We start from the raw sequence: 16,788 nt of genomic DNA, 5'->3' as shown, positions 1-16,788 counted from the left end.
AAAGTGTGTAGATTCAGGACTCACCAGCTTTGCACGGGTCTTTGTAGTCAATTGTCTCCGCTCTCTCCTCTTCATAATAATCATAGTCTGGCTCCTCGTAGTCGAAACAGTTACAAATAGTCACTTTGCCCCAGAAAGTCAAGCCGGCAAGCATCAGCGTGATCCAGCGCATCTTAGCGGCCAGTGCCGGGGGCACTCGGTCCATCTGAAGACTGAAATAAAGGAATAAAAGGCCTCTCTGCTCGTCTCCTCTGCTGTTAGGAGATGGTCAATCCACTCTCCAAAGAAAACATCGGCGGCAGGAATTTAACGGGTCATTGTGAAGATCGCTCTCCTCCCTGACAGTCTGGTCGCGGATAGGCTGCCGTTAAGTTACTCTGCCCGGCTCTCCTCCATGGTGAAAAGTACACTGAGGTGTCTGTCGGTCGGTCCCGGTGTCTGTTGGGGTTAGTCAGCAAAGTGTCCGCTGAGGAGCTCCGCTGTTCTCCGCTGTGGCTTCGCAGGTGAGGCTGCTGTGGGAGAGAAAAACGAGAGAAAGACGCGGTGAGTGAATCAGGAGTGGATGATCTCTGAGCGCAAAGACGCACGGCGGTGTCTCTGCTGCTCGCACAAGAAACATCCGCTTCGCATATTTCCAAGCAGCACTGACTGTCTCACTCTCCCTCCCTCTCTCTCCTCTCTCCTCTCTCTCTCTGCTGTGTCCGGTAGTGGTACTGTCACCCTCAACCCGAGTCAGCGCACCGCCCACACACACACACACACACACACACACACACACACACACACACACACACACACCCCGCCAAATACCTGCACTGTTCGACCCAAGTGGTGCAGAACCAAAACTTTCTTTGTCCTCATTTGTCCCTATTCAGAGCATTTGCTGCCGTTTTCATATGCAAACACTGACTCTATCCTTCTTTCTCTCACACACACGCACACGCACGCACACTGAGCAAAAAGGCGCATACATTTGGATAACCTAACCCACTGTAATGAACAAACTCCAGTGATCTTCTCATCTCACCGACCGTGCAGGAAGCGCGCACTGATTTTTACAGGTTATTAGACCTTTACTCACACGGATCCATAAAATACAGTGAACTTACAGTGCAAACCGGTAGCGGTAAAAGTAACACGGCGGCTACAAACTGCCCTGTGGGTTTTATTTAGTATCCATCACCACTTAGACCCGGTGCATAAAGGCTGTTATCCTGTTATTGAGAGGCAGGTGCCAAGTAGGTGACAGCCGAACCATAAATGCCTGGAGGTGGTAGGCTATATAGACTAGGCTGCCCTTTATGATCATGGCAAGTCTGTCCTTCCTCCCCTCATTCATTTTCTGTCCTACAAAGAGACAAATGGAAAAAAAGATCCGAGGTAAGATTAATTGCAATTAAAAACAATTAAGCTTAATTAGGGCTTGTGCTTAAAAAGAGGCGCGCCTCAGCACGTTGAACACCATCTGTCTGGCAGTATAGATCGAGGCACTGAGTACAGCGGCATGATGTACAGTGCAAGTTGGTGAAGAAATAGAGCTTAAAATACGCATTTAAAGAGGGATCATTATGGAGAAAAAAATCAACTACAATAGCCAGAGTGTTTGGGGAATATGTTTTAATAAAATTCCGTGAAACCAGCAATGACGGATTTAAGTTTTATGTCTAATTGTGTATTTATTTCATGCGTTTTTCTGTAAATTCAGCAAGGCTTCTGTCTCCAAATAATGGAGCCGGCTATATGCAACCAAGCGGGATAGACATCAGTCTGTCATTCAGCTATGATGTCTCCTCTAATCGGTCATAAACACTAACCTTGCCAGCAGTAGGTCGGTCAACAGCAGATGAACCGAGTTCAAGTGGGTTCACAATCCTCCCCTGCATCACTGACACTCACACCAAGTACAGTGAATGAATGAATGAACCTGTGTGTTTCTGTGAAACCAAAGATGTATTTCAAAGTGAGAGAGGAACATTTACCGCCACTTAAACTTGGCGTCTTTCCCCCTCAGTTTTTGCACGGGCTGTAAAGTTGTCAACAACCACCCCATAATCTCCGACCTCCACGCACACACACGGCAGACACCAGCAGTAAAAATAAAACAGCAGCAGTTGTTGACAGACAGTGCAGCCTGTGAACACCTTGCCAAGGTAAATCCTCCTGAGACGAGTTCACCCTGCGTCTCCGCAGCTTACCTGCTGCTGCGTTTACCTGTCCGGGGCGCGTCGGTTTGCTGCGGCGTCACGAGGCGACCCATCATGCTTCAAATGCAGGAGTCAGATCTCAGGAGTCTCAGGGGGCCTCCGGTGTCACTCTGTACCGGCGGTTCCGAACGTGCCCGTTTCCCCCCATTTATTACCGGGAGATTACCGGAGCGCTGTCTCTGCTGCTCCCGACTAATCCTGCCCTCGGGGAGAGGTAGCGGCGCGCTGACGTCACTCTATCAATCCAGCCGCAAGCTGTCCACTACACACGCCCCGAGGCATGGACACAAATCCCCTGGAGGCTGCACAGACACACACACACACACACACACACACACACACACACACACACAGTGCTCAGCTCGTGTAGGCCAACACACTCCTGATTTTTGTCCCAGAACAGGTGACAACCTGAACCTTCATATTAAAGGAGGAAGATGATTGTTGACCTTTAAAACAGGATGAAGATTCACCAGTTCCAACTGAGAGTCTCTTCATACAAATATATCTCAAACAGAACAAATTAATGCAGAGTTTTTTCAAGGTGTGTAAGATTTAGGGGGGGTTAGTGGCATCTAGTGGTGAGGTTTGCAGATTGCAATCACCTGAAACTTTTCCTGGTATTATCTACAGTAGGCGTCTTTCAGCACGCCCCCAACTAAGAAAAGCAGGCTGTAGTACTGCCAGGAAAGCTAAGTAATGTACTGCTGTGGACTGGGTCAGCTACAAAATGTAGGCTACTTTAGCCTCATACAAAAGTCCCACCCCCCCAAAAAAAATCTGTAACAGTGTGGAAGGTAAGATTTAGGGGGATTTAGTGTCACCTAGTGGTGAGTATTGTAAATTGCAACCACCTGAAACTTGTGGTAAGAATTCTTTTAGTGGCCATTGATCAGGTGGGTTTACCAGAGCCGAAATCATCTTCTGAGGACTTTATCTCTTCAAAACAAATGGACCAGGTGATCCTGAAGTCTCTGAATAAAGCAGTTCCATGTTATAAATCAGTGTTTCTCATATGTTGTTCAGCTCTTGAGAGATAGGCCAACACCTGCTAATGTGGGGTCACCTTTATCTCTGATCATTTTAGATGTTCAGGAGGTTTGTAGTGGGAGCTGAGTTATCCGCAGAGGTCTTTTTCTCTCCAAAACAAATGGACCAAGTGAGTCAAACCGATAAAAACATTTAATAAAGCAGTTTCATGTTAAAAAAAATTGGTGTTTTTCTGACAATGCTCGTCGTGGAAGGGGTGCTAACTATATTTGCTGATGCAAAAACACCAATGGCACTATCTAGAGATGGTGTCTGGTTTGTCTGTTCTGTGCTACTATAGTAACATGGTGGCATGGCAATCTCCGTGGACGAGGACCTGCTCCCTATGTAGATTAAGCAGCTCATTTTAAGGTGAAGAGAACACAACTATTCTTATTTTCAGGTGATTATACGTTAAAGAAAGCATACTTATTATATTATTTTCCATTTCTGCCACTATCCCCCTAAATCCCACACACTGGACATTTAACAATAGAGTCTACAGTCATGCTAACAGCTCTGTGAGGCTGTGCTGTGAGCTAAATGTTAACAACATCACGCTATGCTCACGATGACAATGCAGAATTTGTTTGCTATATTCATCATCCTAATGTAGCATGTTAGCATGCTAAGGTTGGCTAGTTTGTAAGCATGTGGTCATAAATCAAAGTATGTGATTGGACAAAAACATTTGACCTCTGATGGTACTATGTAACTCACCAAAGTTGTTACAGTTCATTATGAGGGGAAATATGACTGTCTGTACCAAACTCAACAAATCCGGAAAATGAAATTACAAAATAGTTTAAGTTATTTGTCCCTGCCCTCTTAAACAACACGATAAAGGTTTTCATATCTGATGCCCCCATCAACAGGACAACAAAATCTGTAGGTCATGAATGAAACTGTCTTTTGTGACTGCAACAGCCAATGATTAAAATATGATCAGCACGTTTATTAAAAAAAAAATGGTTCTGTAATCAGTCCAACTTCTAACTCATTAGAAAATGTTTTGGAGTAGAGTTCAAATCATACTTAGGCCTATGTAAGAAGGTATTGTGTTGTAGTTGGGTTGAGTGACTGTTTACAGATTTAAAATGGCTGCACAGGGAGATTTAAGGTCTTTCGTGCCCACAACACTGAAACCTTTGAATAACGTGATACTTGTCTGTTTCCTGAGATACAGGTTGTGGACTTGACATCATTTTTAAGGTTTAATTTCACATTTATTGTCTGTTTAGTTTGTCCAGTTTTCAAGTGTATCATTTATAGTTATCTTTTATTTATTAACTGATCAACAGTATTGAAGACTCTTGCAGTTAGTTTGTTAGCGTCCCTACTGTTGTGGCAGCATATACGACTTATGTCTCCTTTGCTATTTGTCCCTGTATGTGTGCAACCAAAGTATTTTATGTTCTCGAGATTAATAAAGTTATCTAAAACTTAATAGAACAAAACTTGGGCCACTGTGTAAAAAAATCTCAATACAACTTTGTGTGTGTTTCTGTGTGAGTTTGTGGTCTGGATTTCCCTCCTGAGCAATTGCTGATGAACACTAGAGAAGGCACTGAGTGGCGTTTGGGCCTCTCCAACCACTTACTGCACCTCTGTGTGGTTGCCATCCAGCCAATCTATTCAGCAAAATGCTTCCTTCTTAAATAGGATCCAGCTATTGAGATTAATGCTGTGTGCAGGTATTTGTGTCCCTATTTAAAGCACTTATTGATCAGTGCGTCTCTGAAACTCTGAGAAAGTACCTCGCCAGCATTCTGACCCAGCACACTGACCACCACCACCCCTCCCTGACAGACACACACCTTCACACACACACACTCGCACACATACACACAAATCAGGAGGAACCCTCAATTCGAGCAGCAGTCCCTTGAGATTTCCCCAAGTGCTGTGGTCTGCAGGTATTGGAGCACTATTATTAGCTTTGTTTTCCTCAAACACACTTTCCCATCAATTCTATATGCAGTGGCTCAACTCCGCAAGGTTCACATTGTACTTGTTTAACTTTAAAGGTATGTACTCAGCCCAAAAATCTGTCTTTTGAATATCAAATGCTTGGAGCAAGTTTATAGTTTGTCAAAGACTGAGATTAATTAGCTGTGGTTATCTTCACTTCAGTAGGTGGTGCTCATGAGTACTATGTCGTAGGCAACTAGACATGCTTGCGTTTCTCGAAGACGTTTCGCCTCTCATCCAAGAAGCTTCTTCAGTTCTAAATGATTGGTACGGAGTTGCAGGCTTTAAACTCTGTGTGGGAGTGAACCCTTTTAGAGTCATTGGGGTCACATGTGAGCTCTTAGTTTCAGTGTGAGTCGTTGACCCACCTGGCCATCATGTGAGTCGTTAGGGTCAGGTGGGACCAGGGGTGAATGGGTGTGAAGTCATCTGGGTGTTTTGTCCTTGGGGTGGACCAGTTTCTGTCTCAGTGTGTTTAAAGTGCACAGGGATGTGGCGTTCATTGAAAATCCTCCTGAGTTTCTCAGATACTCCTGCGATATAGGGAATGCCCATGCTGTTCCGTTTTTGTGTTTTTGAGAGGCGAAACATCTTCAAGAAATGCAAGCAAGTCCAGTTGCCTACTATATAGCACTTATGATTACCATGATCTGGGTGACTGAGAATCTTCACTGACAAGTTGGTAGTGATCAATTTTTACTGCAGAGAAACAGTATCAAAACATCTGCAGAAACTTCTCGAACCACAGCCACAGCAAAATCCTCTCCTCTGCTGTCCATCCAAATCAGTGGTGGCTGGTGAATCAAACAATTGGGGAGGACAGAAGGTAAACCAATCCATGGTGTCATTTTAGTGGTTGGCTATTTATGTTCATTGAAAAATCAAGCAGTAAAATGATGGCTTACAAGATTTCTTAAAAACAATCACTGTGGGCTCTGAATGACAAAAATCTTTGTGTCTGTGCAATGCGTCACTGCAGCCTATGCAGCAGTCCATCCCCCATACCAGGATCCAGTCACGGGTAAGCGAACTGCAGCAGTACGTCGGGCTGCAAAGTGCCACTGTAGTCTCACCATGGGTCCAGGCCGGACAGCTGAGGCAGCAAAGCCCAAGGCTGCGCCAGCAGAGTGGAGCTCTCCATCTGCTCCCAGGCGGCGTCCTGCTGCCCGCCACCCAGTCCAAATCCATTCTCACCTTTATCTTAACAGTCCTTCAGGGCTGCTACAACAAGCCAACTCTTGCGTTAGGGAAAACATAAGGTGAACGTAGATCTGAAAAAAGGAAATTTGGACTGTGGAAGGGCCTCAATGAAATGTAACTCTTCAGACCTGCGTTTAAAATTAGTTCATAATTTACACATTGAAATTTCTCATATGATACGCTACTATCGCTTTACTCCTAAAATACAGTGGGAGAGAATTGACAATGAAATTTGGAAAGTATCATTGGACCAATGCAATGTCGATATCAGATTGCGGTTGTTGATTGGTTAGGGAGGACATCCTCTATCAGAGCATCATTTGTGTTTTAGCCAATATTGAGTTAGCATAAAAAGTGCAACATACATGTACTCAGCTTCATTACCTAGTTTATAATGTTTGTCAGAAAACTGATCAAAAAGTAATCAAATGTATACGTTACAACTCTTTGATGGAGAAATTAAAATCGTTACATTACTTACTACATTTTAAACAGGGTAATTCCTGTAACCTATTACATTTCAAACTATCAGCTGTAAGGGCTCATTTATACTCAACGTTAGACACAGAGACAGAGACGGACAGAGCCTTCAGTCCACACTCTGCGGTCATTTTTTCAGTATTTGTGCATGTTGTCTGAGAGCTTACAGATATGGACAAAATGGAGTGATACCACTGGAAATCGGTAGCATGGTTCAAGCAACAAATGACCGTAGGAGACAACAATGAAATTTCAATAATGGAAATATCTGTAATATGTAATAATACATAGTTAAATTAGTGGAAAAGAATTCTCTGTCCGCATGTCGGGATGTATATATTGGCCACACAAACCTAGAACACATGCATATGAGGGCAGTGACATTTACAATGATTGAAACGGACAACTCTACTTGCAAATGTAAAAGGAGTATAAATGAGCCTCAGAAGTGTTTATCTACAGCAGTCAACAGACTGCAGTGTTTCTATCTCCACCTTTTGGAATCATATCAGTGTGTTCAGTACCTCAACAGAGGGGTAATGAAAAGACAGTAACGAGTGGGACTGGTTTATTGTTACTATCCACAACTTTTGACAATGAAAAGGCAAAAATATCTGTTCTAATGTGTAACAAACTGAACTGAGCTGAACCGGACTGCCTGGTGGAAACGAGGCTGTTTTCTACAAAGTATGCTGTCTAAAACATTAGACAGCTGATAAAAGGTGGAGATAGAAGAGGTAAGAGAAAAAGGAAAATATTATCTTTTCTCTCAGGCCTGCTGACTCTGATAGTGTCTTAAGTATTTATGAAATTCCCCCTGAGGGAGCAAAGAGGTGGCCAGAGACATCCATCACCTTTTGGCTAAAACGCCACAGGAAGACAGTCTGCTGACACCACAGCAGAGTACAACAGAGGATGATAGTGCTTAGACAGTGTTTAGTAGTTCCAGAAATGTCTAAGTAGTTTAATTTCTTCATCCCCTTTATTTCTTATAATCAATTGGTGCCATATGAACAACAAAACTTATCAAAAGGTTTTCACTTTGAAGCAACTTAAGGGAAAGTTTTAGTTAGAGCCTCAGAGTTATTGATTCACACCTTCGCTGAACACAGGAAGATACAAGTTTCATTTTACTATAAATGATGGCTGTTACTGTGTGTTAAAGAGCGCGCACACACACACAATCACACTCCTGACCTCTCAAATGAGCTATGCGAAGTAGTCTCTCCTTATGTAAACAGAGAAAGCGGACGGAAGACGAGGTACAGAGGAAATCCTCTGTTTAAATGCCAAGCTGTGCGTGCCATTCTCTCTCTCCTGTTCTTATTTCCTCTTTTCTGCACCTCTCAGGGCTCAGATTCTCCACCTTCATCTCTCCTCCGCTGCCTCTTGTGTTTCCTGCATGTGGGCGTGACTGCGTGGGTGTGCACGTGCCAGCTTGTGGCTCACATTCATGATCCTGGTCGTGCGTTTGGAAAGATGACACAGACCGCTTTTGTCTTGGTGCCACCACAATGAAACAACAGCGGAGAAGAAGAATGAATGCAGGATGCGTGTCGGAGTAAAAAAATGTCTGCAGCTGTAAGGAGGAAAATATGGAAAACAGATAAATGAATCCTGGAAAGTGAGACAGAGATGATGGATGAACATTTTTCCAGTATCTGCTTGTTAAGCGCCTGATTAGGAAATGGTGTAGGGCAGCGCTCTGATGAGACCTTTGACTTTTCAACCCCTTGTGTTCCACATATTCCCCTTAAATTTACATGCCTTCAGGAGGCTTTCACATCATGGACCTTGGCCCAGATCCAAGTACATTTGACGCCAAAGTTCCAAAGTCCATTTTATTAGTGTGAACATTGTGTACTGAACCTGACACAGTACACTTGCCCAAGTGGTTTCCAGTACAACTGCTATGTCATCCAATACTGTACGCATCAAGTGTGTGAATATCAACTTTCCCAAAACACGGAAGTGCACCGTTTTCTACACTGTAGAACTAACAAAAGTGTCACACAGATGACAATGCAAGTGCACTCGGGTACAGAACAATGTCACTAATGTGAAAGCTGAGCAGTGGTGGAGGGCAATCGTACTCAGGCTTACAAAGCAATCATACCTCAAAGTTAGACAAAACATGTTGTTCTCACTGTTTAAAGAATAGTTCAATATAATTGGAAACACACCACATGCTGTCTTCACAAGAAATGGAGAAGATTAATAACACTCTAATGTCTGTGTGTTAAGAGTGGAGCTGGTGCTGGGGGTAATTAGCCTAGCTTAGCTTAGCCTAGCTCTCTCCAAAGCTCAAAACTACCTCTACCAGTATCTCTAAAGCTTACTAGTTAATGTGATCGTCTGTTTAATCCGTAAACAGACAGAAATCTATTAGGGGCAGTTGTGGAACTACACTGCCCAAAAAAATTAAGCGAACACTTAAATCACACATCAGATCTTGATGAACAAATTATTCAAGCTAAAAATCTTTACTGATGTACATTGTATAATTTTTTTGAGAACAAAATGATCTAACAATGGTCAATGGAAACCAAAATCGTCAACCTACTCAGGGCTGGATTCAAAATCACACCAAAATCAAGGTGAAAAATTGAAATCACCGCCTGATCCAACGTGTGTGAATTTTATCACAGTAACTCATAATGTGACTCAGTAGTGTGTGCGGCTCCCATGTGCCTGTATGCACTCCTGATAACATCTGGGCATGCTCTTGATGAGTCTGTGGATGGTCTCCTGGGGGATCTCCTCCCAGACCTGGATCAGGGCATCAGTGAGCTCCTGGACAGTCTGTGGTGGTACTTGAATGCACCGATACATAAGTTACCATAGGTGTTCAGTTGAATTTAGGTCAGAGGAACAAGAGAGCCAGTCAGTGGCATCATTGTCTTCATCATCCAGGAACTGCCTACACACTCTGGCCACGTGAGGCTGGGCATTGTCCTGCACCAGAGGAACCCAGGGCCCACTGCACCAGTGTAAGGTCTGACAGTTCCTCTGAGGATTTCATCCCGTTACCTAACAGCTGACAGGGTACCGTTGGCTATATCATGGAGGCCTGTGTGACACTCCACACAGCATCTCCAGCAATAATGCAGGTTGCCAGATGTTCAGTTTTGGTACAGGTATGGGTCTCCATACAGACACAATGGTACCACACCTGGCAACCTCACTGTGACAATACCACCTCAGGAAGATGTGCAGCATCACTGTGTCCAGCTGCTGTGTGCCAAGAAATAGTTACACCAAGTAAGTCTAGCAAGAATAACTTGTTTTTACTTTTCTGTCAATTGGTGGGTTGTTTGGGGTTTTTCTCTCACTGTGGGTTGAACCAGGCCAGCTGTTCCCCCTGCTTTTATGCTTTATGTAAAGCTAGGGAAACCACTCTGACGTTAAGCTACAGTAGCTACATTACATGTACGCCAGGTGAAATACTCCAACAAGCCTTCTTTTCAAACTAATTTCCCTGTAATTCACCTTACACTTTTGGTGAAATCAGAGGGTGCATTAGTGTATTTCAGCAGCACTTGCACACACAGCGTGTTTGAAGTGATCGGGTCAGCTCCTACCAAATGTAAATTCATGGCGTAGTGACCCAGTAAAAGCATTCAGAAGCTCTACAAACAAGTATTGTGTGCTGAGCTAATCTCAACCCAGCTACAGGTTTTCTAGTCAGACACAAAAGACATTTGCAGACTAGATACTGAAATTACTTATTGGACATTTTTTTTTTCAATGCTGCAGAAGGCGGATGACAGCGGGATAAAAGACCAATGATGCTGAGTTAGATTTTGGTGAATTGAGCGGTGACAGAGAAAGAAGTGTACTGAGCGAGCAATAACAGCCTAAATCCTCCTGTTCACACCATCTCACTGCTCTGAAAGCCCAAGATACTCTGTGTGTGTGTGTGTGTGTGTGTGTGTGTGTGTGTGTGTGTGTGTGTGTGTGTGTGTGTAAATGTAAACAGCAGTCCCTTGCTGACACATCACTTCTTCAGGAACTTGGGATTGTGTGTGTGTGTGTGTGTGTGTGTGTGTGTGTGGTGTGTGTGTGCGCACGCCCTCGCCTCTGCTCCCTGCAGATATGCTTCCTTTCAGAAAGACTGTAGAAATAAGCAGTGCAGACCTCAGATTCTGTGTGTGTGTGTGTATGAGTGAGAGAGAGAGAGAGAGAGAGAGAGAGAGAGAGAGAGAGAGAGAGAGAGAGAGAGAGAGAGAGAGAGAATTGAATTTCTATAGAACACAACTTTGCTGCACTGTAAAAATTGATGTCTTTCTCCAGCTGGTACAAAAGTTGTAGTACAGCGGCGACAACTGAATCAGCTTCAAAGCTTTTACATTTTTTTGAAATATGGAGCACTTATTGTAAATCACTAACAGACACACAAACACACTCAGTCATGTCTAGCAGATTCTTCAAGAGGAGGGTGGGGGAGGTGGACAGCCTGCACCACCTATAGGAAGACAGTAAAGAGGAGGGTATCCTCAGAGACAGTTGAGACCCTTACAATGCATTCACGTGTACAGATACTAGGCTTTTCGTTATCTGGTAATATCACTGGATAAATCTCTTCAAGTCCAAAATACTTAAATCTCTCGGGTCATAATGTGCAGTGAAAATAATTCCCTCTGAGAATATTTAGGCCAAACACCATTTCCAAACAGCAACTGAGCATCTGACTATCACGTTGCAGCAAAGCCAAACACTGTTCATCTGCACACACTGTGATGCCACACAGCTGGTTCAATATCAGCAAAGTTTCCCTTTATATTCATTGTCTTCTGTGGCGATCAGCAGTGATGTGGTGGTTCACTTTTACACTGTGATCTGTAGCCTATAGTTCGGCTTGAGCTTCTAACTATCTTTGTCTTTTTAACCTGTTGTTGCTGCTGAGTCAGTTTGACATCCTGGATATATCCTTCAAACACAGACTGTAGACCCCTCTGTCTGCTTCTCTCTGGAATCACTGTCGCATTTTTCCAAAAACATGATAACATTTCCTCAGGAAGTGCAGTTAGTTACAGTGTGGGCTCCATGCTTACTCTGACAGCTTGTCGGCCCATCACAAAGGGGCGGGGCTTAGCAAAAGGTAAGTTCTCAGCCCTACATGCACCAGTGCAGGTTCAGGGTTGCCCTCTCTCATTGATTGACCGTGAGACTCAAACAGTGGTGTAGTGGAGGGTAGATGCAGGTATTTAGGTATACCCACTTCTTTTTCTGTCCGTGTACAGTAATATACCCACCTACCAGCCAAAAATCCATTTGAATATATAGGAGACCTCCTTCCTTCTTGAATTTGTGATGTCACCACTGAATCCTAATATAATTTAGTATTAAGTTTATAGTCATATTAAGTTTGCTGAGAAGCAACATGGATTCTACAACTGTTGCTATGACCATATAAAATTTAAAGTAGTTACACTGCACATTACTGTTCAGATAAATCAGCTTAAATTACATTGATGTGTTCATCATATTTGAACTGTCATAAAAAAGAAAATGTCACAGTGATCAATGTTGGAATTCTTTCAGTCAGCTCCAGCTGAGCTGTGGCAGAGGTGCAGAGAAAAAAGTACAAATACACACATTGGTTCAGTAATGAAATATTGGTACAAGTACAAATATGTTGGTGCCTGCAAGTTTAAAAGTTCCATACATCAGTATATGTACTGTAGGAGCCTTTTGTTAATGCTCTATTCACTTGGCACTTAATAATAATTTTGTTTAGGTTTGTATGAGTATGTGCCCTCTCACAGGTGCTGACCTATAAATAGGAGGAGTACCAGGAGAGGGCGTGGCTGACTGGGAGCACACAGCTTTTGACCATGCTGTTGCTGGCTCCTCTCCTCTTATGATTTATTAATTAAGTTAATTCATATCTGCTGTTTTTATTTAACTAAGGCTCCCAAAAGAAAATGTATGTAATTACTTAATGGCTGGAATAAAGCTACATTATTTTGGAAACCTTTTTGAAACTGCAAGAGTCAAGTTCTCCCAGTCATCACCCACGGGTCTAATAATGGAAAAATAGGTCACTACATGTACACTGCAAAAAGTCTTTCGAGCCCTGTTCTTATGTTTGTTCAATTTAAACAGAAAACAGGTTTTACGTTGTGATATTTGCTGGAAGTGGCATACAAACAAAACCAGCCTGCATGTGTAAGTGATCTCAAACAAGAAGTAAAAAGGTTTTAGGTAGTAAGCCAAACACATTCAGGCACAAATTAATACAATAATAATTTTGAATCAAAAGAAAAACAATAATGCAAGCATATTATAAGCATTTTAATACGAACACTGACACAGTTTGAGTGTAAGGAATGACACTATTTAGGATTCACCAAATCACTAGAAAAGGATCACAGTTAGGTGGCACGGTGGTGCAGTGGTTAGCATTGTTACATGTTCTCCCTGTGTCAGCGTGGGTTTTCGCCAGGTACTCCAGCTTCCTCCCACAGTCCAAAGACATGCAGGTTAATTGGTGACTCTAAATTGGCCATAGGTATGAATGTGAGTGTGAATGGTTGTCTGTCTCTACGTGTCAGCCCTGTGACAGTCTGGTGACCTGTCCAGGGTGTACCCCGCCTCTCGCCCAATGTCAGCTGGGACAGGTTCCTACACAGATGCACTGTCTGTATTATTTGCTGGCTGTTTACTACTACTGATCCTCAGCCGTATTAAAATCTTAACTGAAAGTAAAAGTGATGAACAACACACGCAGGAGGAAACATTCTGTTTTCTGTTCTCAGCAGTTTTAAATGTTCTTACGGTCAGGGACTCCACCTTGTGCACCTTTTCTTACGTATCAGATGAAAAAGATTATATGTACTTCTGGGCACATAAGTACAATTTTCCAGTCAGATGAAGCTGTTAAAAAGATGGGCCAGCAGCCACTTTTTCTGGGAGTTACAGGGCCCTGAAGGGGAAACCACTCTTTAATGAAGAACAGTCACGGAGTCCACAATCACCACAACTAACAACAGCCACTTCCTTTGATGCAGGAGCTCAAATCCACATACAAATAATGATCCGTGACCAGGAGGTGGATCCTCACTGAGAGGCTGCAGAGAGAAAGAGAGAGAGAGCTCTGTGAGTTCACTTCTCTCAATGACTGTCAGGTCATCAGCACACTGCTGTCATCTGCAGGACTACAAGAGTAATGACAAAGGAAGACAGACTGCTGTCACACTGGACAACTGGGCCACCAGGCCAGAGTATAAAATTACAAATGAAAGTCATGATGAACGCACTTCTTTGATATTTCAAAAACTAAATTAAAGATGACACATACGTTCAAAAAGTCCTTAATGTCTGAGATCACTGAAATATCATCTCATGAAAAGAAGCAAAGTTCTTTATTTTAAAAAAGGAAACTGCAAGTAAAATAAGATCAAAAGGTTTTTAGAGTTTTAAACCCAAACACTGTGCATAGGCAGAGCACCGCCTATTGTATGTTCAGCCAAATGAACCAGTCTTTGCCGGGGTTCAGGGGGATTGATGAGAAGATGCTAATAGCAGATGCTAATAGGGTCGGTGTGACTAATAGACCGAGGGAACCATTGATCTGCAGAGTTAGCATCTAATGCTAAAACAGCTGATTCAACTGCATAGTTGGACTAAAAGTGCCACCCTTGCTCAGTGTGTGTGTGTGTGTGTGTGTGAACAGTAACAATGCATTCCTGCTGAAGGATACAAATAAACACAATGATTATGCATTAGGACACAGTGCACCTGGACTGACATCTGAAGTCAAACTTACATTAACATATAAACTCACAGTCATTCAGACCTGTCCATTGTCCAACTTTGTCCATCAGAACTACAGGCCTAACATTAACCCTCAACCTTATCTAGTTTTATATTCAATCTTAACACTAAAACAGAAAAGGCAAAACCCTTCTGCATCAGTTTATGGGAGAAAATTTCCTGGCAGAGGAGCCCCAAACTCCTTGTTTTATTTTTGTCCCCCCAGTGTTGAAACTAAACCTACACCCTTGAGTACAACACTGTTCATGGGTACTGTATGTATACTGTTTGTCTGCTCTTGTACTGCATTGTTCTTATTTTTTTTAATCTTTATTTCATATACTTCTATTTAATTATTTACTTACTATTTTTAGTATTTTGCTTTTCTCTACTTATCTGTAATTTCTGTGCCTGTACTGCTGCAACACCTGCATTTCCCCTTATTTTATTTTATTACTTTTTAATCATGTCATATTTCATCTTAGTGAGGGACTTTTTGTAGGGAATATAGGGACTATATATGTATCTTTTTTTTTTATCATTAATTATCCCTTCTATTCCATTTGTTTTCTCCCCGATTTTATCTTTATTAAGAATTTTAATTAATGAGAATTGAATTCAGACCACAGCAAGGTACTTTAAATCCCTTGTATTTGACTAAATTAGAGTTGCATTGCTTAACCGTGAAACCAAGATACCATGGTATGAAAACTGATGTTTTTTTTATATCAAGTACATTTCCTTATTTACAGTATTGAAAAATAATTTTTAAAAAAGGATGGAGAATCTCATCCACACACACATCTCCTTTCATCCTTCAGCACCTGTCAAACTTCACATCTATTAATAAATGTTTTCAAGTTTAAGTTACAATAAAGCATCTGTTCATGTTGTTTCACTCTTTTAAAGGGATAGTTCGACATTTTGGCAAATTCGCCTATTGCCGTAATCCCTATAGTTATATGAGTAGGTACATTACCTTTAATTGTCAGTGCGTGCTGTTCTGAGATCGGTGGGGCCGAACTGCCCGCTGAAATGGAGGTGAACGGTACAGGTCCCTCTCTCCCTCAAAACTAATCAAATACACCATCAAATGACTCCAAAACGCTCTAGTGGACAACTTGTAGCTTACACATTCACCACGCTATGAAATAATAATGTAATATTACGAGGCAGAGTTGTTTTGAAGCCAAATGCAGAGCCGGAACTACATTCCAGACATACAGTACTTGCTGGGCGGAGTGATTTAAAACAGCGTATGTTTAGTGCAGTTACTCCCGTCATCAAAACAAGTAGTTTGTTGAGAAGAAGCCAGAATATACGGAGGAAGAGTTACAGGTTTTGGAAGAAGAGAGAGCAAGAAGAGAGGCTGAGGCTGCCGAGCAACCAGGGGCTGACCCAGAGCCGGTGGTGTAAATGTGGGGCTTACTGGCCAAGTTATTAGGTACACCTGTGCAATATAAATATAGAGTATGCCTCAAAATAATCACCGGAACACGGGGAGAACATGCTAACTCCACACTCATAAATCACCACAACTCCTGAAGGAACAACAACATAAAATGTTCCCTAGCAGTCTGTCTATTCCCAACAATGAGAAGTAATGCCAGTCACCTCACTATATGCTCTGGGCAAGCACTTATCCATAACATAACCACAACAACGAGCAAAATACCCAACGATCACTCACCACGTCTGCTCGTTTTGTGATGCCGACAGATGGTATGACAGTATCTCTCAAGAAAAGCGTTTGAACCATTCCTGAGCTTCTGTGCTCCATCCTTTCAGTGTAGTCCTCCGGTAAAAAATGGCAGGAGCACACAAACCTTTTCCGGACCGTTTCCACAGGCGTGTTGGGGTCGATGTCCAGCACAAATAGTCATTGTTTCATCCTGTCCGTATTACTGGTTGGAACTACGTGAAACTTCACTTTGCTCCATGTCTTCGGCTTGTTTCTGCAACCTTTTACAATACATGTGTAAACCATGATTTACAAAAACACTTGTAAACTTTCCTCAAACCTTCTGGTGCGTCCAGCTGACGATACCGCAAAGGCCTACAAGCAATAACTACGGTACTGTCTCAGCTGTGCACTGTGTCACTCCGCCCAGTGGTTTACTCAAGAAAGTAGTTCCGAGTATTTGCT

At 42.6% G+C, this 16,788-nt stretch overlaps 1 protein-coding gene across 3 annotated transcripts in view; it reads right to left on the bottom strand.

Moving 5' to 3' along the window:
- The window catches only part of tll1 (tolloid-like 1), a 79,602-nt gene extending 63,255 nt beyond the window's left edge, over nucleotides 1-16,347 (bottom strand). The window contains exons 1-2 of one of the 3 annotated variants that reach the window (XM_049571992.1): nucleotides 16,333-16,347; nucleotides 25-512 (exon numbers count right to left, since the gene is read on the bottom strand). In XM_049571992.1, coding sequence (XP_049427949.1) covers nucleotides 25-205 — 181 coding nt within the window. In that variant the 5' untranslated portion in view covers nucleotides 206-512; nucleotides 16,333-16,347. Of the gene's footprint in view, nucleotides 1-24; nucleotides 513-2,195; nucleotides 2,389-16,332 lie in introns of those variants that run through there. The other 2 variants (XM_049571991.1, XM_049571990.1) reach the window with 2 other exon arrangements.
- Nucleotides 16,348-16,788: the final 441 nt, after the last annotated feature.

This window comes from Epinephelus fuscoguttatus, linkage group LG3, assembly GCF_011397635.1.
Source record: "Epinephelus fuscoguttatus linkage group LG3, E.fuscoguttatus.final_Chr_v1".
Taxonomy (NCBI): Eukaryota; Metazoa; Chordata; class Actinopteri; order Perciformes; family Serranidae; genus Epinephelus; species Epinephelus fuscoguttatus.
The sequence above is the reverse complement of the archived record's forward strand: the minus strand, read 5'-3'. Positions and strand labels throughout refer to the sequence as shown.